Raw genomic sequence first — 27,378 nt, 5'->3', positions numbered from 1 at the left:
GCAAAATAGTTTGCACTCTGGTTAAAGAGGATTTGATCACAGGGATGTGAAGGTTGTCTGATAAGACTGTAGGTCACTAGGGGTGTTTGTTACAGGCTTGTTTTTATGTGCTGTCAAAATATTTCAGATTAAAGCACCAAAAGAAGTCTTGAAAACCCCAAATCTGTGAAACACTGCTTTATGTTTGCCTGCATTACCCTTAAGCCATGTTTCCCCCATTTGACACTTTCCAATTCAGCCGCTCAGTGTTTTGATGTGGGTTGCATAGCTCGCAGCCTCCCTCTACCAATGTACTTTCCTTCAACCTCTTTCTTTTCCTTGATGGAGTTGTCCTTCGCCATGGAAGTGGTTATGTGTAAACTAATAGATTTCCTTTTCTTGGCTGTCCTGCCCTTTGACACCCCATCTGACTGAACCAGATGAACTGAACTGCTTCTCTTGAGTAACATCTTCACCCTGCTAACCTTTTTACCTGTGAGGTCTCCGAATTATCGTCAGTATTACTTATATAACTTACTGAAAAGTTGCAAACTGTGATGGTCTTTGTACTGTGGTACAATCTATGCTTTAAATAATGTACTTATTATCGATCATAGTATAAATAATAGATTATGGTACCACCATGGACCAAGTCACAAACACTGTGCTATGGGATTTGCAATTTTGCAGTGGTGAGATATTGATCAGTATTTATCAATGAATAAATGATGAACAGTGGTTCTCTACTCATGTAAAGCATACAGTCATGACAACTATGTTTATGTTTATCAAGTTGCTGCGCCAAGTAAACTTTTTATATTACCTGGGGTCATTATTTCTACATGTGGCCCCACCTCCAGAAAACTGGTTGTTTCAGTGATACCAAGAAGTAATTCTGGATTATTGCACAGTCCAATACAGCCTCAGTTGCCGCTGCTATTTATCATTATTCTGCAATTTAAGGTCAGTGGCTGGACATAATAGTTTTAAAATGCTTTTTTAATTGTGCTTGGCTCAAGAGGCTGTTAACATAAGTGGGAAGCCTCGTGCTGCAATGTCAAGTGCCCTGAGCGTGGGAAAACAACAGTGCCCAAAGCCTTTGAAAATGAAAATGGATGGCACAAATTTGATGCCATGTGGGATTGATTACTTGTTGCCCCATTGCAATTTGATTGGCTGTTTGCCAAGTACTGTTGTTGTCATTTGCTAATAGTAGTCAAAAATATTTCTTATAAAGAAGATAGTAACTGTGATCACTAGGGCTGCCCCTATATTTTCCTAGTCGACCAACAGTCATCATTTATTGCCATTAGTCAACTAGTCGCCTGTATGTTTACAATATAAATGTAATTACTAAGTTATATATTTTGGGTGGGGCAACACAATGGTTTGAGTTGAATGTGTGAGAAGGAATAATATCAGTAACATTGTTAACACTGTGCTACATTACAGAGAAATACAAAACCGTACTAATGAACCTTCATTAATATAGGCCTATATTTTATCTACAAGTGCACGTCACACACTGAGCGAGCCGCCTGTTAATGACGCTGTGGGCAAAGCAGTAATGATTGTGCTAAGTGGCTAATGGGCATGTAGCTACTGACATGTTTCAGATGATACGTCATGTTTTTAGTCGACCAATGAAGATGAGTTTACATATCACCTTGGGTTCGTCCTTCACCTTCTCAAAATGATCCCACACTTGTGATTTCCTGCTCGACATGTTATTAACTAGCCTGTGGAATAACCGCAGGTACCAGCCCTGGAAATTAGGGGCCGTACACATGCCATGTCTTTAACCACCTGGAAAATGCAAGGCCGGGTGCTGGGTGCTACTCTTGTGCCTTTTCTGTGCCAGCTTTCAAAAGCATTGCAGCAAGTTGTGTCTGACGTTGCTAAGCAACCTTAACAAGCATCGTATAGCCTGTTTACCTGAAATCCAGAGTGCAGAGCTGATCTTCTTCCAGGAGCTGTTTATAAGTGTGTAGGCCTATCGTCTGTGGGACAGATGTAAAGCTCTGGGTAGCCCTGCACTAACATGATCAACTTTGCCGTATTTATCAGACTGAATATTTACGGAAGAAGGAAAATATATCTGTCGGCTGTGACTGGTTTGTAACCTGACTGCTGAGTGTGGCCTCCTCCTGTGTTTGTCCTTTCAAATTAAATTCCCACACTGTTGAGTCATATAGGTTTTGATTTATTTTGACAAGGCGCAGCTCCTAAGTGACCAAAGAAATCTTGCTGACTAATGACCTTTCTGGTCGACTAATGTTTGGTCGACTATTAGGGGCAGCCCTAGTGATCACCATGAACAATGTGCATGATCTTCTACAGCACACATTTGAAAGTCTGCATTTTGAATATGAAGATCAAATACCTCAGGGCCCACCAGCCACGGGATATTCCTCTAAAGCAAACCTCTTGTAACAATAAGCAGATGTAATGTAGAGTGATTCTCCAGGACAAAATGGTGAACTGTTAGCCTGCCAGAGAAGAAGCTGTTTCTGCTCTACATGTGTTATTCAGATGAAATGGTGCCTGGTCAACAACAGGCCTTTTAGGAGCATTTTTCTGAGAGGATGACAAAACATGAAACCAGCAGGACAACGTGGTGAAATTGGGCTCCTCCGACAGAGCAAACATACCCACACTGCGCATACGGCACATGCAAATGGGTGATTGAGCACTGTAACAGCAAGACGAGGAGAGCAGGAAAACTATGTGCTCAGTGGGATTATCACCCATGTTAAACTGTGTGGGAAATATGAAATAGCACATTATGTAAAATTGTGCAATTTTCTGGTTTTGCATTTCTCCAAAGTAGTTTTGCCCAACCGTTTCTTTCCACCTTAAAGCGTCACTGATTACATGGGTACATCAAATATTATTCCTTCAAGTTTCACTATGATGAAGTGATGCAAAGATGATTTGATAACATGCTGGCCAAATGAGAACCGTCTCTTTCACAATCAGTGACCAGAAGAATAGAAACCCTTGCACAATCCAGCACAGTCCAGTTTATAAATGTGACGTTATGGTAATTTGTTTAGCCTGTTTAGCATACATTCATGTCCTTTGTGCCTGGTCAGTCAATCCACTTTGGTCAGTGTAATGACTGATGAAATGGGACACTGAATGTGCTCTTCATTCTTCTCTGTGGTTTCAGTGTTTCAGGAACTGATTGCAGGTTTTTGCAGTTGCTTGTTTTTGTCATTCTCGTTTTATTGGTTTATAGAAGCAGTATAAAATGTTAACAAAATCCAGAACCAACTGAGAAGGAAAAAAGATAAACATAACATACAGTGGAGGGCTAAAAGTCACATCACAGGGTTTCTAGTACTTATCAGACAAAGTCAGATCTAATGTTTGAGACATATACCAGCTATTTTGTCCGTCCATCCATTTTTGTAACTGCTTATCCTCTTGAGAGTCGCGGGGGGGCTGGAGCCTATCCCAGCTGACATTGGGCTAGAGGCAGGGTACACCCTGGACAGGTCACCAGACTATCACAGGGCTGACACATAGAGACAAACAACCATTCACACTCACATTCACACCTATGGACAATTCAGAGTCACCAATAAAGCTATTCCCAACCTGCATGTCTTTGGACTGTGGGAGGAAGCTGGAGTACCTGGAGAAAACCCATGCTGACCCTGGGAGAACATGCAAACGCCACCGTGCCGCCCCCATTTTGTCCAGTTCTCAATAAAAATGTCCTTCTGGGTTCTCAGATTGAAAGTCAATCTCCCCATTACATAGATATTATGAACCAAGTCAATCCATTCATCAACACTAGGCATATCTTTTTTCAGCCATTTCTTGGTTAAGGATTTCTTACATGCCACCAATAGTATTCTCAGCAGATATTTATCCTTTTTTCTTCATCTGAGTTCCTTCAGACTAATCAGGTACATCAGTTCAAAATTAAAGGTTATTTTGGTCGAGGAAACCGTTTCAAGAATGCCATGAATTTTAGTCCAAAATGGAGCAACCAAAGGGCACCGCCAGAAGATATGGAATTGATTTGCTGCTTTATTCCCATGCAATCGCCAACAGTCCATTTGGGTTTGTAAAGATTTTTTCTGGGCAGGAGTACAAAAGTAACGCATGACATTCTTCCAACCAAATTCTCCCCAGGATGGAGAGCTTGTCATTTTCCATTGTTGTCTAAATATCTCTTCCTATTCCCCTTGTGTGATAGTCAGCTTTCCCTCAGTTTCCCACCTTGATTTAACTGTAAATGCATTTTCCTTGTTCAGTTGTTGAAGACCTAAAATACAGTTTTGAAATGACCTTTTTATAAGGTTTATTCTCAAATGCTGTGGTAAATATTTGGAGTAGTTCATTTTCTGTGGCCATATTTTTCTTTATTTTCTTGTCAATGTAATCACTAATGTGTAAATATCTAAAAAAAAAAAAAAAAAAAAAAGGTCCCAATTTTGTAGGTTAAATTTGTCCTTGCAGTTGCTTGTTTGACAAATTTGCTGTTTCAAGATAACAAAAACAGCAATAATTTTGATCAGTTCATGTCCTTTATCTCTTCTCAAAAGCAAAATGATCTTGAACTTATTCATCTTAGTTACATAACGATTGCACATGTACAGTCAGTGACAGTGAATAACCTAAAAAGAAGGCCGATGCCATATTGGAATCTAATTCAACATATTGACAGCCTCAATGTTAGCAGCACACATCAAAAGTGTAAATGAGAATGTATTTGCATAACTAAATTATGCTGAAAGAAACATCAAACGAAGTGGTGTGCAGATGGGTAGAAAATGTGATAGTGAGACACATCTCAAAATGCACAGTCACCAGCGTGAAGGAAACAGTTAAAGGGACGTAATAATGATTTTGAATGTTTTAGTCCAATTATGATGAATCGTTTGTCACAATTGCTGACCGTTTTGCAAACGTGCCGTAGGATTTCAGGTTATTAAATGTGTTTATCTGCCTTTCAGTCATCTGTTGACTTCCATCGGTTTATATTTCATTATGGAAATTTGAAAAAAGTTTGTTTACTTTAAAACTATGAAGTGCTGACAGTTGGTTACTACGCTGACTTTTAAGTCAATATAGATGTCACCCTGCATTATTAAATAAAATGGATTACAGTATGCCTCAGCATGCTTAGATTGTTTGACCACCCTTGAAAGCTGGAACAGCTTCATGAAATTAACTGTCAGTTAGTAGGTGAACCGTTTAGATCAACATCATCACATTGAGCACATACTAAAGAGCAACACTTAGTCTGAAATCCCAACTGTGCACACCCCAGGAAAAAAAAAACACCCTTCACCTGCCTTCACCGGATCAATATCTCCTGAATCCCCTCCCGGCGCCCTGCTCTCACTTCAGTGAAAGAAAGTGAATGTATGGAAATCCATTAGGATGTGTGGAGTAGGCTTGTGACATCTGCTTTGTGCTGCAGATGCCACAGGCTTTGGAACAAGGCACTTACCTCCTCAAGGACATCGGCAAGCTTGCTCAGAATATCTTCCTGCAGGCCGTGGAATGTGGGAACGCTGCGGGAGAAAGAAAAGAGGAGGCTTTTAGATCCAAGAATAGGTTCATAGTGCATATATTACTGATTGAGTATTTTGTTGTCAGAAAAAAAAGATAGAATGCAGTGTAAATGGCAGCACAGTCTTGGCTATGAAAGAGGTGACCAGTATTGTAGCTGACCTTTGATCTGAAGTGGACAACATATAGGCAACAGGAACACATAAAAATCAATAATATGCCACAGGAGCTGGCCTGTATATATTGTATTACAGTACGTGGATATAAATATTTAAGCACAAACTGGGCAACGTGTCTGGTTACACAGCAGGGCAGCTGATCCTGAGGTTGAATGCGCCCGTATGAGGCTCTGATGTTTGTTCCGTTTGCTTCCCAGCAGCCTCAATGAACGCTATCTGCGTGTTATCAAGCCTACTAAATAAAACTGGCTCAATGTTTATCAAGGAGGAGAGAAAATAACCCCTGCTGGTGAACAAAGGACTTATCTCCCCATATCATCGCTCTCTCTCCCTCTCTGTTTCTCCATCTCCCTCTTCCCCCTCATTTTTCATGCTTTATTACAGTAATCTGAACCATCTTGTCTTGGCCCCCCAACCCGGGCCCTAGCCACCGTGTTCATCCTTGTGCTGTTGCTTATTCGACAGAGGCACTAGTTAATCAGCCAGGCAGTGAACGGATGACCCTGCTCTACATGAAACATATGGAGTTTCACTCCCTGGAGCTGCAAGGCTGTTGACACGAACAAAAAGCCTCTGTTGTGGTAAATTTCCAATCCAACATCTTAATTGTGTTACAGGAAATTAATTATACAAGGCCAATGGGGAAGTGCGGTTTCACTGATGTTGTGTTTTTGATAATTTGAAGCTAACATGGTTACACTCATGGCTCTGTGTGACTGTGAGGAAAGCATATAGGACGACCTTTAATAATTTCTGTACTAATCTCACAAACACCTCGAAAAACTTTATAAAAAAAAGGCCCTTCTTTGATGAAGGGGTTTGATCAATGCTTCCCCATGCTCATTTCCTGTGCCATTTCACAAATCATTGGGCAGATGGTTGCCTGCTTTTATTCCATGCCTTATAGCAAGACTTTTATCTTCGGTGGAAGAGGGCAGTGAGGAGTTAATATAGCTCACAAACCTTCAAAAATATCACTTCAAAGCAATATGCATTTTGCAACCCGTTCTCAATCCCATGGCATCAAATATGGGAGCTTGGTCAGTGGCCACCTGCATGTAATTCTGATGAACAGGGCGCCCTTTGTCTTTATGAGACACACTATGCTCCAATATAAACTCATCTGCGGAAATTATGTTGTATAACCTCCTGGGAACTTTTGATTGGTATGCATTTTTAATTCCACCTAGCCATTAGGGATCAGTGGGACCTAGTAAGTATAAAATACAAAACATTGTCAACGAATGTCCCAAAATGAGTACTTCCTAATTATCTGTGTCTTATCTTCAAACTGCAAACATTATTAATCAAAAATAAACAAGTTTCAACCATTAAATCTGATCAGGTTTTGGACCTTGTCCTCTTTTGTGTCGGGATCGGCTGCAGACTGACTTGGCAGAGATGGCTGCCATCTTGTTTTTAAATGGATTAGTGTGTTGCGCTCTTACTACCACTAGGTGGCACAAACAGTGCCCAGGAATGAGGACAGTGGGTCTAAGTCAAGTAGAATTAAGTAAAAGGTCAAATAAATAGGAGGGACAGGTGGTGGATTGGTCAAACAAACACAGGATTTTTCACCCAGGAGACTGGAGTTCATGTTAAACTAAGAACCTGTTTACACCTGGTATTAACATGTGTCTTGGGTGATTCAATCAGAAGTGGACAGCACTAAATTAACTGTAAAGGACTGCAAAGACGCATTGTGATCCAATCACTCAAACCACTTGCTGAGGTGGTCTGGGACACATCTGACCACTTATTTTTTTACAGTGTAAATGCCAATGCGTCCTGATGTTTCCCTGACAAGTATGTAACAGGAAGATATGTCAGTACAGGACGTGGTGGTTGTTTGGTGACAGCATGCTCACTCTCTGTAACTTGCCCATTTCAAGACAAGTTGGACAAAATGTTGCTTGACCATCCATCGTTTTGCCCCATTGAAGGAGACATGTTGAATTCGGCTGTTACACAGCTGGTAAAATGATTGGCAAGCATGCTAGCGAGCAGTTAGCGAGAGTATGGTGAACGTAATAACTGTGTGCAGGGCCCTTTAAACTGATGTAGCCAGTAATGAAATCTGAACCCAAATGGTCAGCTGAAGACGCAGGATACAAGGCACAGATGTAAACTGAGATGTGTCTCAGCTTTCCAGTTGTGTTTGGATCACTGAAACACATGTTAATATCAGGTGTGAACAGGCTTTAAAAGTCAATGTTGAGTTGCTGTTTTTTCCCCCAAACCTAACCAAGTAGTTTTGGTGCGTAAACCTATGTTTCTTGTGAATACGCAAGTTTATTTTGAAAGGACACTGAAGCACACAGCAAGCAGAAATTGACATGTCCAAAGTTGTCATAGAAGGCTACCTAGAGCGTCATAATTTGAAGCAAAGGGCCACTACCAAGCTGCCATATTTGATGAGTTGGTAGTGAGAACGTGTCACATTTTGTAACTCCAGGTTATGTTTCTCAGTTCATTAGACACTACGTCTGCAGCTGCTCTTCCCGGAGCAATGTGTTTGAGCAATTTCACCTACATGCTAAAAAGAGGGTATAAAAAAAAGGTTTTCACAAGCACAATCACTTCCCGTATGTTATAGCATGTGGGATTTCTCTGTGTTCCACCTCCACAACTTGTGAGAGCAAATATATAATTTCACAGCAGTTTAACAGTGGGTTGGAGACTCAGGGACCAGCATGTGTTTGTTCTTACGCTACAGCTCTTTTATTAGATCTGCTTCTCGGAAACAAAACAGAAGTATAATTATCTACATATTGTGAATTAACAGATGATGCTATAAATCTCTGATCTCCCCCTCTCTAGATACCTCTTTATAAGCCAAACACAAAGTGAGCCCAAACCAAGCAATACATTTGTATATCTATTAAATATTTACTTATCTGTTGGACTGTTATATAAGAGCCGCTGGGAGGCAAGAGCTGCCATACAGTACATGCTCACATACTCCGTGAAGAGATAGAAATGTCTTTTTTTAGTCAAAGCTATCACTAAAATAGCTGCTTCAGTCCTGGGACAGAAAAGCAAGATTAATAGTGTTTTTATATCTGGGTGGAAACATATATTTTTAGTTGTATATGTTTTAAAGTCTCCCTTCATTGCAAAGGGTACTGTAGATACAGCAAAGGTTGAGGAGGCTTTGTTGTAAGTGACCTGCAAATGTCACAGACTGTTAAACTGTCAGGAAGATTATCCGCTCCAGAAATACAACAGCATTTTTCATTACGGTCAAATGCGTAAAACAGTCTGTGTTTTGTTTTGTTAACTGGCGATATCATGCATTCCTGTAGAAAATGACAGTCTACTGAGAGGCAAAGAAAGAAGTATGATATTGTTATACTGTTACAAAAACCAAAACTAGTTCTGATTATTTACCCTTAGATTGCCTAGATAATTGAACTAGATGGCACTCAGCTTGAGGTGCTCAAAGGGCCAAATAAAGTACATTTCAAAAACTCAACAGCAATGGGTCTTTTCAGAAATCACCTTGTTGTGATAGGTTTTAGGAAGGAACTATTTTCCTTCTACCATACTACACCCGTCAACCTAATCTCCACGCCAAGTGTTGGCGATATCAGCCGTAGAGATGTCTGCCTTCTCTCCATTATAATGGAACTAGATGGCACTCGGCTTGTGGTGCTCAAAGCGCCAGAGCACCAAAGTTCTACTCAACTACACCCGACAACATCGCCTTGCAAAAGGAAGCATGTACCTACTACTAGCTCACCTAGCAATACTGAGCTAACTAACGTTACAGCCTAGCCTAGGGATACACCATTAGTATTTGCATCTCACGCTGTCATGAACCTCTCGTCCATGAGTAGATGCACGCTTCATTCTGCGCAGTGATACAGTTGGCGGGTGCAGCTCAGTAGAGTGAAAATAATTCCCAAATGAAACTGCTCACAACAAATGGTAAATGGACTGAACTTGTATAGTGCCTTTCTAGTCTTCCGACCACTCACTACATGTTGCTTTCACCCATTCACACAAGAATTTATACACTGGTGGCCGAGGCTACCACACATGGTGCCACCTGCCACTTAGTAACCATTCACACGCTCTCACACAATGATTGAATAGCCATCAGGAGTACTTTGGGGTTCAGTATGTTGCCATGGATACTTCGAAATGTGGACTGGAATGAGCCTGGGATCGAATTGCCGATCATCCGATTAGTGAATGACCTGCTCTACCTCTGAGCCACTGCCACCTCCACAACAAGGTCTATGGATTATCTTTAGTGTCTGGATTAGACATTGCTGTTGAGTTTTTCCAACAAATGTATTTTTGGACGCTTCTAGCACCTCAAGCCAGGTGCCATCTAATTCCATTATACTGGAGAGAAGGCACACATCTCTATTGCAGATATCTTCAACCCACACCGAAACAATCCAGACTGATAAATACAAGTAAGATGAAAAATATGTGTTTTGATTTTGAGGTGAACTGTCCCTTTAAAGGTTGCACAGCAGGAAGCATCCAAAAGGAGTCATTTCTGGAACAGTAAAATAGGTCGTTTTGAAAAGTATTGGCATACGACCTATTTTGTAGTTAAGGCATGAGGATGAGGGGAACTGGTTTCCTGCCTGGCTTGAAACAACTCTGTCAAATACTGTCAGGGTCTGATCATGATCACAGTGATTCATGAGGCTTAGTTCAGTAAAAATGATCCTAGGCAGAGTGTGTGCTTTTTTTTTTTATGTGAGACCTTTAAACACACACGGCAGTGCATATATGAGAGACAGTGAGGAGACAATAGAGCAGCTTCTGATATCGGGCCCTGAAACAAAGTCATGAGAAGATGGAGCGACGTATGAAATATAGGAAAGATGTGATATAATTTTCATAATTGACTTGATGAAGACCAAAGTGGATGACAGCAAAACAGGGAAGTCGAACAGAGATAGGGGACGAGAGAGATTTATACTGTAATTGCATCTCATGCATCTTGATCACTGCACACTGCTCTCCCTCTGTCTTTTGATGAGTCTTTCTTTTATCCTATACTCCATGCAGGCCTTTTAAGTGATAATAGGCTTCCGGTGGTTAGGGCGTAGGGCTCTCTGTTTCAGACAGGGGTATTAAAAAAAGATGATACAGGTAAAAGGTATTTTTCCAGAGGGATGAATGACACTTTTAGTGACCCATCTGTAATTAATTTTGGGTTATATACTTTGTTTGCCAAAAATGAGGAGTAAGTAATCTTCTGAGAAGCAGCTCACGCATATTCCCCTGAAATCATTTTGTTAATTCATTCATTGCATTTCAGATCAAAGCCCTATTCAGGGCCATTTCTCTGTCATTGTGGGACAATTTACAGGCTCCCTCACCTTTTCAGAAACTCCATGTATTCTGTGTGCTTGATGAGACCCGTCCTCATCATGATCGTCTGAAAACACTGTCGGTCGATGGCCCACAGCTTCACATTTGTTAGAGCTGGAAAAAAAAGAATGCACATAAGCAATGTCATGAAAGTCAGACTTCACCCTTAGGCAAACAGATTAATAAAACAGCATGTGCGCATTATACAGGCCCAACAGTTTGAAGCTTTATGCATGCACAATACGGATAGCCTATAGTGAATATCATATGCACTTTAAAAGCATTTGATATTGAACTTGAGATGTGAGAAGAATCACAGTTGTGTCATGGCGTGAAGCATGGGTGAATTTAAACTAAAAAAACCACTGAAATCGCAATTCAGAGAGTAGAGTGGAGAAATCTGTGGACCTTTACGTTTAGTTACTCTTTTGTTTGCAATAACCAGCATCCAATATTGCTGCTGAACAGGCCTGCAAAGCAAACAGGAGGTATTCTGGGCAATTAGTCTTTATTCAGTAGTTTGAGATAATTGGTGTTTTTGGAATACCTTGCATGGATGGCTTGCTTCAAGTCACGCAACAGCATTTTAATTGGTTTAAGGTCAGGAGTCTGACTTGACTGTGCTCAAGTTTGCTTTTTTTTTTCTTTATTAGACAAAGCCCTTGAGTCACTGATTGCTCTTTGCGTTAAGGACAATTATCAAAGTGTGTGAAAAAAGTTGTTAAGTTTCAAATCACAAACAGCTACTCCTGATATTCTTCTGTCCAATTTCCTGAAACAATTTGGAATTAGTCATTCAACCAATGATTACAATCTGCGCTAGCCCTGAGGCAACTCCGAACCATAAAACTCTCCACACATGGAGTAGATGGAAGTTAAGGAGGTTTTTTTAGTTTAAATATAGCATTGTCAGATTTATTGTTCCATTGAGCGTCCAGATAATGTGATGCAAACATTAAAAGAGCAGCAATACTTTGGAGAAGAGCAATTTCCTCTGAAGTTTCTTTCCATGGACAAATTTATCCATCCATCCATTTTCGTCCACTTATCCGGGGCCGGGTCGCGGGGGCAGCAGGCCGAGCAAAGCATCCCAGACGTCCCTCTCCCCAGCAACACTTTCCAGCTCCTCCTGAGGGACCTTGAGGCGTTCCCAGGCCAGATGAGATATGTAATCCCTACAGCATGTTCTGGGTCTGCCCCGGGGCCTCCTACCAGTTTGATGTACCTGGAACACCTCTAACAGGAGGCGCCCAGGAACCATCCTGATCAGATGCTCGAACCACCTCAACTGACCCCTTTCGACGCAAAGGAGCAGCAGCTCTACTCTGAGCTCCCTCCAGATGTCTGAGCTCCTCACCCTATCTCTAAGGCTGAGCCCAGCCACTCCACGGAGGAAACTCATTTCAGCCGCTTATATCCGCAATCTCATTCTTTCGGTCACTACCCAGAGCTCATGACCATAGGTGAGGGTTGGGACATAGATGGACCAGTCAATCAAAAGCTTTGCTCCCTCTTCACCATGACAAACTATTGTTAAGTGTTTTTCTTATTGTGGATAGATACATAGAATTTAAAGTTGTTTGATACCGAAACCAGTATCATAAATGCCTCAGATACTGCCTAAAATGCTGCATCTGGTTTCGGCGAGAAGACAAATTTATGCACTGATCCAATACCATGTAATTTATGGATAAATTCTGAAGTAGTTTCACACCCCAATAAAACAGCAGCTTTCCCAGAAATCAAATATTTGCTGCTTTAAAACAGCAGCACAAACAACAAGTTGTGGCCACTGGCAACTACTGTTTAAGAACAGTTGAAGAAAATGTAACGTTTGCTGTAAGCAAAATGTCAGACTAGATAATAAAGAAAGTTCTATGGCATTCATTCTTGGTATTTATTTGTTCATGTTTTACAAAGGGTTTAACCTGAGCCATGCCATACATTGATAGCAATTATTTAACATCCATATAAGTTAAGACATAATATGCAAGTTAAGACATAGGAATCGGTATTGGGAGGGAAAAATGGTATTGGAACATCTCTAATTGAATGTAGTCAGTGTAAGAGATGCCTAAAATACTTTGCTGTTATGCCACATCTCCTTGACACCTCCTTGAATAATGTACAGTCCTCTTGAAGCAGTCCTTGCAGAATACCCAGTCCTTCAAAGATCAGAAACGGTGCTCAATCTCTTCCGTTTTTTCCCCATTTTTATGCCTGGCTGGTGATTGACGGAGGCCTGGGTCTTTTGAAATTCCTTTTCTTGCCATTTTCAGTGTTTTGAGCTTCAACAGCTCTTTCTCTGAGGTGCTCTGTAGTCACTTTTGATCAGAATATGTTTCACCTCGACAGATCTCTGTTGCAAAGAGCCGACTGTGTTGGAGCCAGGCTATGTGGGTTTTCATTATCGCGATGGACCTCTAACCCACACCTGAATCACATTATATATCCACATTCATCCCCATTTTCTAGAAGAAATCGGGTCGCTGAGGCAGAAACTTTATAAGAAAACATGCCAGAACCCCATATTTCATCTTGCTGAGCCACACCATATGGTGACTTCCTGAATTCAGTGCTTTGCTAATAGCTGTTTATGGTAATTATTTCAAAATGACTTTAGGGTTTCTCCCAGTATCATTATCTTTTGCAAGAAATGCTCTCATCCCGACTTCACGACTTCAATTGTGCAGTTTTACAGTAGACTGTGAGGAGTAATAAAAAGAAGATAGAGAAAATCTTCAGTCTGACCCCAAAACAAATCCGGAGATCCCCAAGGAAGGCTGTGGCCACAGGGACATGTATTAATATTAGAAGAAAATTCATCAGATAAGAGTCAGTCTACTTGGTATTTTGTCTGAGCATGTCTGTTGCAAGAGCTTTTGATTCTATCTCATTCTCCCAGTGTGACACTTCTTCACAGAGTTAAAGATAAAATCCACTTTTGTTAATAACTGTGTGGTATTTATTGATCATGGGAAAATTATTTTTTGTTTGGTGTCCTCAGCAGTGAAGTCATAGTGCAGGCTTAGTTACAGAGCAGCACCCCTGCAGCTGATGGGCAATCAGCGTGTCATAGGCCTGGGCCTGCTGTTTAATGGGCATTCCCTGATAGTGTGTATCTGAAACTACTACAGTTAATAATTGTGATGCCCAGTCACTTACACACACAGCACACTGACTTTTGATTCTATCCTTTTAAGTACCGAGGTTTACCTCATGAGAGTGAGGACATTTTTGTGCAGAGAGGGGATTTCCATTCATCCACATCGTTACTACATGCTTAGAGCAATGGACATAGTTTAAAGAGCGTGAAAGTCTGCTCAGGGTGAGTGGGAGTGGAGGTGGAAGGCTCCAAGAAAACACTGGACTTCGATCCAGGAGACCAGTGTTTGAAACCAACCAACAACGACCTCGGCTGTGGCATTTGTGCCACTCAAAGCCGTTTGTTTTTTTTAGCGACACACCACTGCTTTGACTCATGAGACCAGTGTTTGAAACCAACAAAAAACCAACAAACAATGATATTGGTTTGGCTTGTGTGCCACTCAAAGCTGGGTGAGTTTTTGTTAGCAATACACCAGTGCTTTTGCCCAGGAGACCAGTGTTTGAAACCAACCAACAATACTGATTTTGGCGTTTGTGCCATTCAACGCCGGTTGATTTGTTTAGCGATATACCACTGCTTTGACCCAGAAGACCAGTGTCTGAAACACACTGACAACAATAACCTCGAAAGTGGCGTTTGTGCCACTCAAAGCTTTGTTTAGTGACACAATACTGCTTTGACCCAGAAAACAAGCATTCAAAACTAACCAACAAAAACCTTGGTTGTGGCATTTGTGCCACTCAAAGCTGGTTGGTATTTTAATGACATGCCACTGCTTTGACCCAGAAGACCAATGTTTGAAACACACCAACAACAACATCCTCGAAAGTGGCGTTTGTGCTACTCAAAGCCGGTTGTTTTTTCAGTGACACAAAACTGCTTTGATCCAGGAGACAAGGGTTTAAAACCAACCAACGACAACCTTGGTTGCAGCATTTGTGCCACTCAGAGCTGGGTGTTGCTTTAGTTAAATTCATTATCTTTTCCTAATCATAACCAAGACGTTTTGTTGCCTAAACCAAACCATGGACACCATCCTACCGCCAACCTCTTGAAATGACTTGAAGTACTGTCTGAGATAACACACACAAAAATGAACACCTGTGCTAGCACACAAACTCACATATTCCAGGTAATTATGGACATATAAGTGGGTGAACGCACCCCTACAGACACTGCAATCTTTCTCTGCAGACCGAGAGTTTGGCAGCACTTTAAAATAGGGCCAAACCACAGGAGAAATGCCCTCATTATGCAGCCTGACGCTGTTTTTAGTTAGAGACACTTTCTTGGAGTGGGAACTCCAAAACACACAGCAGGACGTAGGCATGTATACAGACACAGATGTGTGGATACGCAGATATGCAGACATCCTGTACAGACACACACAGATATCCGATACACACAAGGATGTCGTAGATAGATGCACACATGCTGCACATATACATAGGCACGCACAAATGAACAGTAATCAGTCATTTGAAGTAAAAATGTAAATCTATACATTGTGGATTGGAACACTGATAGCAGACAAACATGTTCACAGTATTTTATTTTTCTCCTTTTTCAAGCTTTCCAAGGGCACTTTTTCAAAGAAATAACACCATATCTGAATCTCGTTATGTCTTACTTAATCGGAAAGGTTACTGCTGTAGTAGTGATGTGGACAAATTACTCCGAGGCGGACTGAGAGCCTAACAAACCCAGTATATGGAGATAGGTCCAGAGAGAAATTATTAGAGTAGCCTTCTAATTTGACCCCAGAGCAACATGAGTGGGAGGTTAGACGTCACTATGCTGTGTGCAATGGAGTGTTGTGGCGTGTGGGAGTGTGGGGCACTGGGAAATAAGATATGTAGGGAGCCTGCAGCGCACCGCAGTAGGTAAACGTATTATTCGGAGCCTTGTCTAAATTGCGGTGAGACTCAGGGAGCTAGTTATCCTGTGAGTTCGCAGATGAATGTCTTAATGCTCATGGGTTGCCCCAGGCAGTGCTCGAGAGATGCAAGGATGTTGTCTGTGAAAGGTTTTGAGGAATTGGGCAGTGTGTTGCTCCAGTGGGATGATAATTGGGGCTCTAACAGTTATGCAATGGACTGTACATGCAAGTGTATAATGTATATAGAGGGGGTAGACAAAAAAACAAGAACACATTAATGTAATGCAATTAAATGCAATCCAATAGAGGTCTGACAATAAGTACGACCTTTGGGAAAATGTGTATGGAGCATGAGTGAAGGCCAGTTGCTCCAGATTCTGTTGTGCTGGTGTTGCACCATGTTGTAATTTATATACTTTCGTCATGCCCTGTTCACGTAATGAATATCGTGTTCTAGTCTTAAGCGGGATTTATACTTGTGCCTCAGATCCATACAGAGCCTAAGCTGTAGCCTACGGATAAATCACACACGAGACTGTGGAGGCTTTATTGTCTTCACAATTTGTTGTTTCTTATCTGTGAAATTCAAGTAAATAAGAGCTTTGTTTCAACTTAGGGAACTGGTTTAACCTTACAAAAACAGAGACAGGAGGTTTGCATCGCTGCAACATGTAGCTAGTTACATTTCTAGGGACATGCACGTTAGGCTATGACGAAGGGTTCAGCATAGGCTCTCTGTCAACGCAGAGCCTTGAACTTCCAAGCAGAAGTGTAAATCCTGCATTAAGGCCCTGACACATTAAACCAACAGTTGGTCATCGGTCAGTGTTGGGCTGTCTGTGAGCATCTGTTGCCCTAGTTTTCGCAGCGTGTCCGGCCTTTTGGCACTATTCAGCTCTTGTCAGCTTTATTTCGGCTAACTCAGGCATGTTGAATTTGCGTCGTAGATGGTAGAGTCTGTTGGTGAATGAAATCTCTAACTGGCAATTCAGCTCAGCGCACCAGAAGAGAAACAGAAGCGAAGAAAGCAAATAAATGACTAAAGTCAAAGGGGCGTGAGATTGAAACAAACTTGTTACATGGGTAAAACAATGTTTTAGCCCTTTAGCAGAAATGTATGTTGTTTGTGTTATTGTTTGCTAGCACATCCTTTGTTCTTTCAACTGGGATAGACCGATATGGATTTTTTTAGGGCCGATGCTGATACCGATTTTTTTCCATCACCCTTAGCCGATGACCGATTATGGACTACTGATTTTCTTGAGCCGATATTTGGGGCCGATACTGCTTTTGCTCTCTCAATTTACATCAAAAAAATGACACAATGATAACAGATATTACAGGTCTCTCAAAATAAGAAACATTTCTTGAACAGTAAAAAATACTAAAACAAGATGGAAAGTTGAGGTAGAACAGGTAGAATATTATTATTATTATTATTATACATTCAAATAAAAAAAAGAGTTCATTGCTCTTAAATCTTCCAGTAATGTCTTTATAAAATAAACAAATATTTAAGCTGAAGCATAAATAAAACAACAACTACTGTACACAGTAGGATTCGCTGCATGTACACTGCAGGGTCTTCCGGCAACACAGAGCTGCCCGTGGATGCCTGTCTGTAAATCATGCCAGGGAAAAATAAATCCGCAAACCCACGCGCGTATCGGCCGATGCCGACACAAGTAAAAAACTCAAATATCAGCCCGATATATCGGCCGGCCGATGTATCGGCCTATCCTTACTTTCAACATCGGGTTGTGTTGTTAATGTGCTAACTGGATAACTAGCGTCCTTACAGCCTTGTAGTAGTAGAATGACGAATACAGACTACCGCCACCTGCAGGCATGAAGAGGTTTTCTCAGGCAGGCACTGAACATGCAAGCTAGTTAGCTGTTGGCTGTAGATTTTGCAGTGCAAAGTGCAACTTTTTGGTCGAGACACATGAGATATGAGGCAACACAGCAGACAGCCTTCTTTGATGTCAGTCTTTGGTGTGTCGGGGCCTTAAGTTGGTGAATGTTATATTTAGCATTTGTCAAATTTAGTCGTATCAGTTTTAGTTTCACAGAAGATATGGTGGCAAAAACTTTAACTTACATTTATGCATCCAGTCTCTTTCCAGAAACAGACTGAGTTGAGGGGCATTAAGGTATTTTGTGCGTGTCAGCTGATGCTTGTAGCACATATGCTGTAATCAAGACAGAGGTAGTTTTGATTCAGTTGCCTGGATGTGCCAATTTGGGGAGCAAATGTGATAAAATCGCTGCTTTTGTGAAAAATGTACTCCCATTGACGCTGCCAAAGTGGCCTCTTGACGTACATCAACCTGCCGGTGTGTGGGCCTAGTGGGTGCAGGTGCTTTGATGCATTTAATATGCAGCAGATGTGTGTTTCGCTTTATTGTTTATGGCACCTAAAATCACATTATGATAGTTCCTTTTAACAATGACTGCTTTTTATGTGTGCATGTGAAGTGTGTAATTGACATGAATTTATAAATTTTGCTCCCTTGATTAAAATCACTGTGACCTTAATACACACCCTGCCAACTACTGTTTAACACCTATTTTCTCTTTGCCCCTGAAAGCTCCAACTTGAATGTAATCCCACCTCAGACAGAGTAAAGGATGGCTATTCATAGCCACACTGCCCACAGCCGAGCGTGTCGTCATTATCATGTGCTCATGCTCCTCCTTTCCTTCCTTCTCCTTGGAGCAGTGATTCTCATCCCTCGTCCTTTAGTTTCTCCCAATTATTTGCAACAATAGATCAATAGTGTTGATTGTTAATGATGCAAAAACTGGACAACTATCTGCTTTGACATGTCAGGCCCCAAAAGAGAAGATCTGTGTATACGACTGAGGAACACTGACAGATAATATGAATGTCGCCACATGATAGAGTGCAGGGCAAGGCATCACTCATTCATTTGGCTCAGTCATAATCATTGTAACTGAATTTCAGCCTGGGGCGTTATGCAAATGCTCCACGTGTGTTTGTTCTTGTAATCTAATTTTGGCTCATTAAATGCTAGAAATATAGGATGAGTGAAACATCATTTCTTCTCTGTATTCTGCTCATGACAGTTGACATGCGGAGAGCGTGGGGGTTTGGAAACATCAAAACTTTGTTTGTTTCTGTGACTGTAATCTTGATTTTTGTTGAGAGTGCCATATGTTTTAATGGGGTTTTAAAATGCCTCAAAACAGTGTACGTCTGGCCCGCGATGATTCAGCTGAAGTATAAAGCATCCGCCATTTGCACTGCAGAAAATCTACATTCCTTTCCAAAATTACCACAGGGCCACATGAAAGTGGTACTTAAATAAAGATTAGAGCAGAGTTTAAGGCAGTGGAGTGTGCAGGCAAACTTGTGCACTCTGACGACAAGAAATATATTTGTTAGGAGCATAGTATTAACACAGAGTCATAGACTGCTCAGTGTACATCACTGTGTGTACATTATTAGACAGAATATAAGCTCTACAATAAGATCCCCCTCTCTCCACATTCATCTGCCTGATTGATGGAGGGAAATCTGCGTTTATTATCTGCCTACTGCCGTGTCTGCATACATTTTCTAGAAGAGAAAAAGAACCCTGCTATAATAAGACCATGACAGACCATGATGTGTGTTTTGACACAATGCGGTATGCTGTTCACAGCAAAGCCTTAAGTTATGATTTCTGTTCATCCTCCTCTCCCACTTTTAAGCAGACCTGTCACCAGAAAAAATGTTGTTATTGTGCATTTTTCCAAACTGAATACATTACATTTGCAAGTTTTATACGCATCATATCAGTGTTTCTAAAGTGACGTAGTATTTGAGCTGACTTTGCCATCAGGAGGTGGAGATGGCTGTGGATGCAAGTCACCTAGGAGAGACGCTTGCCAGGCTGCAGACTAGGGGTGTGCGATATCATCTCATTCACAATAATAACTTTTAATGTGATATGAAAAATTGAAATTCATATAGTGGTACTCGCAATATTTCGACTTGTTGACATATTGACATCATACTGTTACCCACGGTAACAACACGCATGGCTGAAAGCAACATTATTTCAGACTCTGTAGTGGTTCCAAAAAGAGGAGCAGCTTCAGTAGTGTGGAATAAACTGTGGCGTCCTGAATGTTTTATGAACAGCCCCGGACTTCTCAGAGTCTTTTAGCGAGATACTGCTCAGAGGGAACTCATTCAGCGGCTCCTCTGGCAGCAGCACAGCGTCTCTCTCTCTCTCTGTTCTCTCAAGTAAGAAGGAAATCAGCTGCTGATTTATATATATAGATCCCAGGGTAATTTTTTTTGTATTAGGGAGCTGTTTAAATGTGTAATTTGTGGTAGATTCTATTTCGTTGATTTATTAATATTGTATACAGAATCTGAATCTCACTCTGAGTTACTGTTGTTGTTTACAAATTAAAGAAATGAGATCATTTTTGTTAAGTTTTTACAGAATATTTTAAGGCAGACTGCTAGGTTGACATGTAAAACTATATCACTTATTAACTAATTTGTCATATTGTCAAGAATATTGTTATCGCAAAAAATTGTCTGAAATATTGTGATATTATTTTAGGGCCATATCGCCCACCCCTACTGTTTCCAGTGGCTTAAGGCTCCAAAGGGTCTCTTGTAACAATCTGCGGGTGGTTTTTCAGCACTTTTTTAGGCTTCAAATATTGGTGTTTTGTAGCGACTTGTCGGTGGGGATAGTGCCACAATAGTGGTTGTTGACATCACTGCTATTCCTGCCAGGATTGTGCCCCCAAAACTGGGTATTTTAAGCAAAAATGATCCTCTCCTAACCATAAACAAGTGTTTTTTGTGCCTCAACCTAACCACACATACCACAGCGCCATCCACTTGGCTACACAATAACATGCAAATGTAACGTATCTGTAGTTCAGAAAAATAAATAATGCCAAAACATCAACTGTCACAGGGCAAAGAACAGCCCAGTTGCCAGTAGAAAATTTTGGTATTGTGCACTTCTGCGCATGATGGATACATTACATTTATATGTTTCATATGAATCATATCAATATTTCAAAAGCAAGGTAATTCTGATTATATGTGTATGAGCTGACTTTGTCATTGTAAGGTGGAGAGGATGGGGAATGGTGTGACTCTTAGACGAGACAGCTGCAGACCACTGTTCCAGACCAACAAACCAGACACTGGCAGGAATTCAAGCCTTGATTGTGCCACAAAAACTGGAAATTTTAAGCTACAACATGTTTTTCCATATCCAGGGGGTTTTGTGCCGCATAAAGCAACATAACCACATGTTAACCAGAGCGTGACATGAACATGAACATGAACATATTCGCTACATAATAAATGTCACATATCTGTGGTTTGCAGAAACACACAATGCCAACATTTAATCTGGCAATTTGGTTGCAAAGAAATTATGTTGGAAAACGCTGGAAATATTAATCAACATGTGTCTTTGGTGCCATGTTGGTTGTTAGGACCTGCTCAACTGTGAATTATCTTTTTAGCACTTGTAGATGATTAACCTGGGGTTACACAGCTCTGAGAAAAGGAGCAGTGTCTCCGAACTAATTAGCGGGAGCACCCACCATAAGAATTCTCACCCTGGAATATTGTTTTAATGTTTGGGTTTGAGGGCATTTGGATTGGTTTTCACCATCACTCTAAAAACTTTTCTCACTGTCAGATCTGTGATTTGCGTTCTCCTGCAACTTAATTTCTGCCATTAACATTGTCTCCTCTTTCCTGTCCTGTAATGTCTAAGAAAATGAGGAAATCAACCATCCTCTTCTCACTGACTCTGAGACACACACACACACACACACACACACACAGAGTCACATAGACTAAAATCACAGTCACGTGAGGTCTACTCCTTCGAGGCCTTCCCCATGTCTTGTTTTGGAAGGCGTTAAGAGAGCTATGCTGTCAGGGCTGCAGGGTGGAAGAGTGTAATCTCCTTTCCCCCGAAGTCATTAATAATATCAGCCAAGTCTGATTGCATCTGGATGAGCTCTTTAGAGCGTGAGAAAGCAGGACAGGTCATTTACGCCAGACAGTGTCACGCAGCCCAAAGAAGAAAGAAAACATTAGAGGGATTCTCTTCATAATTGTGGATCTAATTACTATTATTATTGAGGCCTTAGGGAACATAGGACAGTGAGGGAAATACAGATACACTGATCCAAGTGACTTACGCTGGGGATACTCTGTTAGTACATATCCACATAGTACACTGTGTACTAAATGTACTTACTTGCATAATGCTTGAATCTCTACAGGGTGGTGTCTCTAATCAAACACAGCTGTTGTGCACTTACAGGATATGACAACATTCTTTTTCTTCTTCCTTTTAATGACCGATTGCAACTGGATGGAGCATTACAGCTAACATTAGAACACAGAAATGTCACCTGCCAAAATATCTGCCAGCTTGCCAGTTGCTTATTCACCGGAGCGACTGCTGAAGCTTCCTCAGCCACCATTTTCACATGTTTGGTGGTCCCTTCCCTTCCGCTATGTGGCCAAGATGTCAACCATTGCTGTGAGAGCACCATCAAGGTACTTGTACAGCCAAGCAATACGGTACGGTTCGGTACGCTTTTTTCCCCGTTTCCACTGTAAAAAGTTGTGGATGGTACCAATGGTACTGTTACATACTATTCCTATTCTTGGTCCCCCCTCTGTTGGGGTACCTAGCACACAGATCTGGTGCTAAAAGGTAGAGCTGTGAGCACTGCAGTCTGTTGATTGGTCAAAAGCAGACGGTCACTCTGCTCAGGGCTGAGTTGTGGCTGGTTTGTGGCTCATGTAACCACTGTTCATACTGTGGGAAGTTTCATTAGTAAACTGTAACTATAAGATTAAAAGATGTTTTGCTGCCTCTTGCAGCAGCTGGAGTCTGAGACATAGAGCTTAATTCACTGGACTGACTGCTGGCGACTCTAAAAGTGGAACATTTACTTCGTGAACGATGTTGACGACGTGAATCCATCAACACACTTTAAATCGCTGTGACAACTTTGAGCATTACCTTAGTTTTGATATGACCTACACTTTTAGTAGTGAGTGGATCTTCAAGTGTTTATATATGTCAATTTCGACCAGGTTATGTGAACTGCATATAAAATAGCGCTGCAAAGCGTTGTTGCAGTGGGCTCCGGCAACACCAAACCCCCGAGTTTGCCTGAGAAGGACTAAATGCAAGGTGCAGACTGATAAAAGAGGAAATACAGTGAGTACTGGACAAAGCAGTGAGTGACAACAACCCCACCCACATGAAAGAGTACTGTTTGCAGTGGAAACGCTAGGGTCTAGGTACCATGTCTGAAGGGTTACTTTTGGTTCCAAAAGGTACCATACCGAAAGTGTTTGGTGGAAACAGGGTTACAGGGCCTTTCTAAAACCGAACCCTACCCACTCCCACCCTGTCTTGGACTGTCACTACGTTTGTAGTCACGTTCACAGCTGAATGAAGCTCCCTACATCGAGACACAACACACAGTGGCAAGTTTCAGGACAAACTTCCCTCTCTGCGGCAGAAAAAGGAGCTGTTGTTATATATATATACGGTACCATTGGTAACCATGGAGAAAAGTGAAATTACTCCCATTTTATGTTCCTCGTATGTAATTGTATCACATTTATTTAATTTGTGCTGCTGAGAGTCACTAGTGATATTTCTTGTCTTTAACTTTTGCAAACATCCTCTCATTTTTCACTCTGATGTTTTGCTTATTTTTAAAGTAGTTCCTGTTACACTTTACCATAAAATAAACACGGCTACCATTTTATAGAGACTAGAGAGGTGTATATTTGATCCTGAATACAATGCAGCATTTGATATGTTAAAATTTGTATGACAATATTAAATGTCTATCTTAATTTGGGAAGGTTGATGTGTGTTAGGGTCGTCATGCGGAACTTAGTTGTAGGGAGCGTCTTCCATTACGAACATACTTAGCATTGCACATGGTCTGTATGTTGGCATTGGTGCAGGCTTGCTGCTGTAGGCTTTTATAACCCACTTCCTTTCCTCACTAGTTGGTTTGGGATGGAACTTAATGTGGCTGACACTCCATGTTAACACGGAAACAAAGTGCAAGTGGATAGGGAGCGTGTGTAGGGGATGGTAAAGGCCTATTGTGTACTGCACTTTTTCACCTTAAAATGGAAAGTGTAAATATTGAAGAACACATATTGAAATGCAGCGTACGATTCCTGCACCTTTTGATTGACATGATTTGTTGTTACCTGGAGCATTGCGTGTCCTAAGTGAGGGTGCCAGCGTGTGCTACTATCACAGCTTTCACATCTCAGTGAATTCCAGCATAGAAAAAAGGCTGGCTTAATCAGATGCACTCTCCAGCTGCCAGATCTGCCAATGTTCGGCCCATGTGGGAGACAGGACTCCATGGACTTGGAGCAGCAGCTGCTTGAGAAATATTGAGCTGAACATCATGCCACCCGCCATCCACCCACCATGCTCACCCACGCTATGCTGTTCAGAGCACGGAGGACAACCCATCTCTTGTTACTGGGGAATAATAGATTTCATTGCGGTTATATTTGGTTTTTCTATTTCAGTGGTATATAAAGACTTTAATATAAAAACCATCTATGTTCAACATTGTCCACTATAAAAATGAAAAGACACCTAGATGTGTGGGAGTCATAATATTTAAATGCATAAATCTAACACTAAGCAAAGACGGCTTACTCTTGTTAAATTTCAGTCGGAAACTTCCTGTCAGAGGCTGATTGAATAGCAGTATTCTTAAAAGCGTGCTTTTAGCTTTCTCTGCCTCAGGGAAGATAAAAACAACATTTACCACTCATCTCTGTAACATTAACAAACCTCACTCACGACCTTTACTCATCAATTATGGCCGATCTTGTTTGGAAGTTCATCATAAACATGCACACATTTAGAAAACTGGAGTTTGGTCAGATTAAATAAGTGTCCCATTATTCCAAAAGGAGAGCGGAGTTAGTAAAGTCTGCTCTGTGATTGCAGATTTGCTTACATGACTCATATTCCGGAGCAAACAAGTAAACACTGTCAATCTTATGAATAAGAAGCATTATTATTTAAAAGTCAAATTAAGCTGACCTCGTCATACTCTCTGATAGCATCTACCAAAGTCATTCAAAGAGCAGCGTCTCTTGGAGGGACGTGTTAGTTGTTGTGACAATGTCACCCGTCATGACTGATCGTCCACAAAGATCATTTGCATGCGCCATTAGCTAAAGCTATTTTAAAAACAGTGTTGTCACTTGAAGTTCTCGGTTAAAGGGACAGTTCAACCCGAAACCAAAAGTACACATTTTAACTTTTACTTGTAGTGCTATTCATCAGTCTACATTGTTTTGGTGTGAGTTGCAGAGTGTTGGAGATATCGTCTGTACAGATGTCTACCTTCTCTTGAATATTATGGAACTAAATGCTTCCTTCTGCACTGTGATATGATTGGCCGGATGAAGTTCATTAGAAAAAAAATAGTTCCGGGGTGACCTCTAGGGGCGGCTGTGGCTCAGAGGTAGAGCGGGTTGTCCACCAATCAGAGGATCAGCGCTTCGATCCCCGAGTCCTCCAGTCTGCATGTCGAAGTATCCTTGTGCAAGATACTGAACCCCAAATTGCTGCAGATGACGCTTCCATTGGTGTGTGAGTATGTTAAAAACTGAGCAGCACATGGCACCCTGATGGTAGCCAGTGTATGAATGTGTGTGATTGGGTGAATGTGACTCGTATTGTAAAAAGTGCTTCAAGTGGTTGGATGACTAGAAAGGCGCTATACAAATGCAGGTCCATTTACCATCTACCATTACTCTAGCTCACCTGGTAGAGCAGTAAAGTGCAACACACACTGCCGCTGGCGCGGCGCTGTGGCCGTCAAGGGCCGCCCCTCAACACACACTGGCAGCGGCGCGTAGCGGCACCGTCAACATGTATTTCCCACCCCAGCTCTCTAGGTGGCTGTACCTACACTAGTTGCCAACGGTTGCCAACTGCTAGTAACAGAAGAAGAGGAAAAACTTTGAGGCAACAACAACTTGAATTTCACAGGTGAGTTTCTTATCAAAGTCGTCTTATTAAAAATTTGAAACAACCGGAGTTGATCCTACGAGACGAGACGTACATAAAAGGCTTTTCTCGCAGCACCGCCATGAGCGCCGGCTGCGCTGGAAATAGAGCAGTGGGCTGAAGCAGAGCACGGCCGGTGCCAGTGTGGGTTGGTTCATAGAATAATGGAGGTGGGCGTTTTGACGCGCGGCGTACGGCGGCGGTGTGTGTTGCACTTAATTCCCAACTGTTGGGTGGCGGTCCAAAAGTGAGTCATGGGCCCATTCTGAATGGTCCGCTAGTGACTTGCAATCGTGTCAAGTTTGGGGGAAAAAAAACACACTTTATTTTTATGTGCAGTACATTTCCAGTACAGAGTTTTTGTTTTGAAGTGCTCTTTCCTGCTGTAGAGTGAGTGACTAATGGACAGCCACTTGACAGAGACAGCAAACTAGCTCAACGATATGGCCAAACACAATTACAACATTGAATGTAATAAACTGTGGGACCTCGAATTAATGACTCAGGAGAAAGCTGGACCCTACGGCTGGAACAGTTGGGAACCACTGTTGTAGGGTGAATCTTTGCAGTGTCCAGGTTTGATTCCAACCTGTGGCCCCTTCCCTGCATGTCAACCCCCTCCTCTCTGTCCCCTTTCCTGTCAGTCTCCAGCTGTCTGACGATAAAGGCAAAAATCCCAAAAATAAAATAGTTCCTACCTGAGCTAACTGCTCACAACAAGGTCTGTGGATTATCTTGAGTAAACAGGTCACGATGTCTGGGAAGAGACATTGCTGTTGAGTTTTTTTAAGGTATTTTTTTAAGTGCTTTGAGCACCACAAGCCAAGTGCTATTTCGTTCCATTATATTCCGAGAGAAGGCAGACATCTCCACAGCCAACATCTCCAACATTCGGGAACTCACACCCAAACAGCAGCCTTCAGGGCTGAAAAATGAAGCCAACACAGAAGTTGTTGTTGCCAGTTTGAATGGTCACTTGAGGTTGGCTCCAGAAGCCAGTTAGTCCCCATAGACCCCCATGTTAAAGTGGTTTACAGCCTGGTACAAAAAACAGTTTTGGTCTCTATAGCTTATTTCTCTCTTTATGACAACTGTATGGGGGTAACTCACCCATTTACATTTTATTAAGGCTGGCCACTTTGAGTGACAGACTTTCTGTCGATGGTGTTCTTGGCTTCTCACTCAGATCCACCTCTTGCTCCTCCACAGCACTGGCTTCTCGCCGAAGCATGGTCACCTCTGGCTCCGAAAAACAAAGATGGCAACAAC

The 27,378-nt window shown here is 41.6% G+C and overlaps 1 protein-coding gene and 1 long non-coding RNA gene across 3 annotated transcripts in view; one reads left to right on the top strand and one right to left on the bottom strand.

The window, feature by feature from the left end:
• Window positions 1-27,378, top strand: part of LOC144458452 (uncharacterized) — a 206,682-nt gene that overhangs the window by 35,144 nt on the left and 144,160 nt on the right. The window lies entirely within an intron of this gene.
• Window positions 1-27,378, bottom strand: part of LOC117247991 (cGMP-dependent protein kinase 1) — a 154,190-nt gene that overhangs the window by 43,597 nt on the left and 83,215 nt on the right. For both annotated transcript variants that reach the window (XM_033612694.2, XM_033612693.2), the window contains exons 4-5: window positions 11,039-11,144; window positions 5,450-5,513 (exon numbers count right to left, since the gene is read on the bottom strand). In XM_033612694.2, coding sequence (XP_033468585.1) covers window positions 5,450-5,513; window positions 11,039-11,144 — 170 coding nt within the window. The remainder of the gene's footprint in view (window positions 1-5,449; window positions 5,514-11,038; window positions 11,145-27,378) is intronic.

The sequence above is a fragment of the Epinephelus lanceolatus genome, chromosome 17 (genome assembly GCF_041903045.1).
Source record: "Epinephelus lanceolatus isolate andai-2023 chromosome 17, ASM4190304v1, whole genome shotgun sequence".
Lineage (NCBI taxonomy): Eukaryota > Metazoa > Chordata > Actinopteri > Perciformes > Serranidae > Epinephelus > Epinephelus lanceolatus.
The sequence above is the reverse complement of the archived record's forward strand: the minus strand, read 5'-3'. Positions and strand labels throughout refer to the sequence as shown.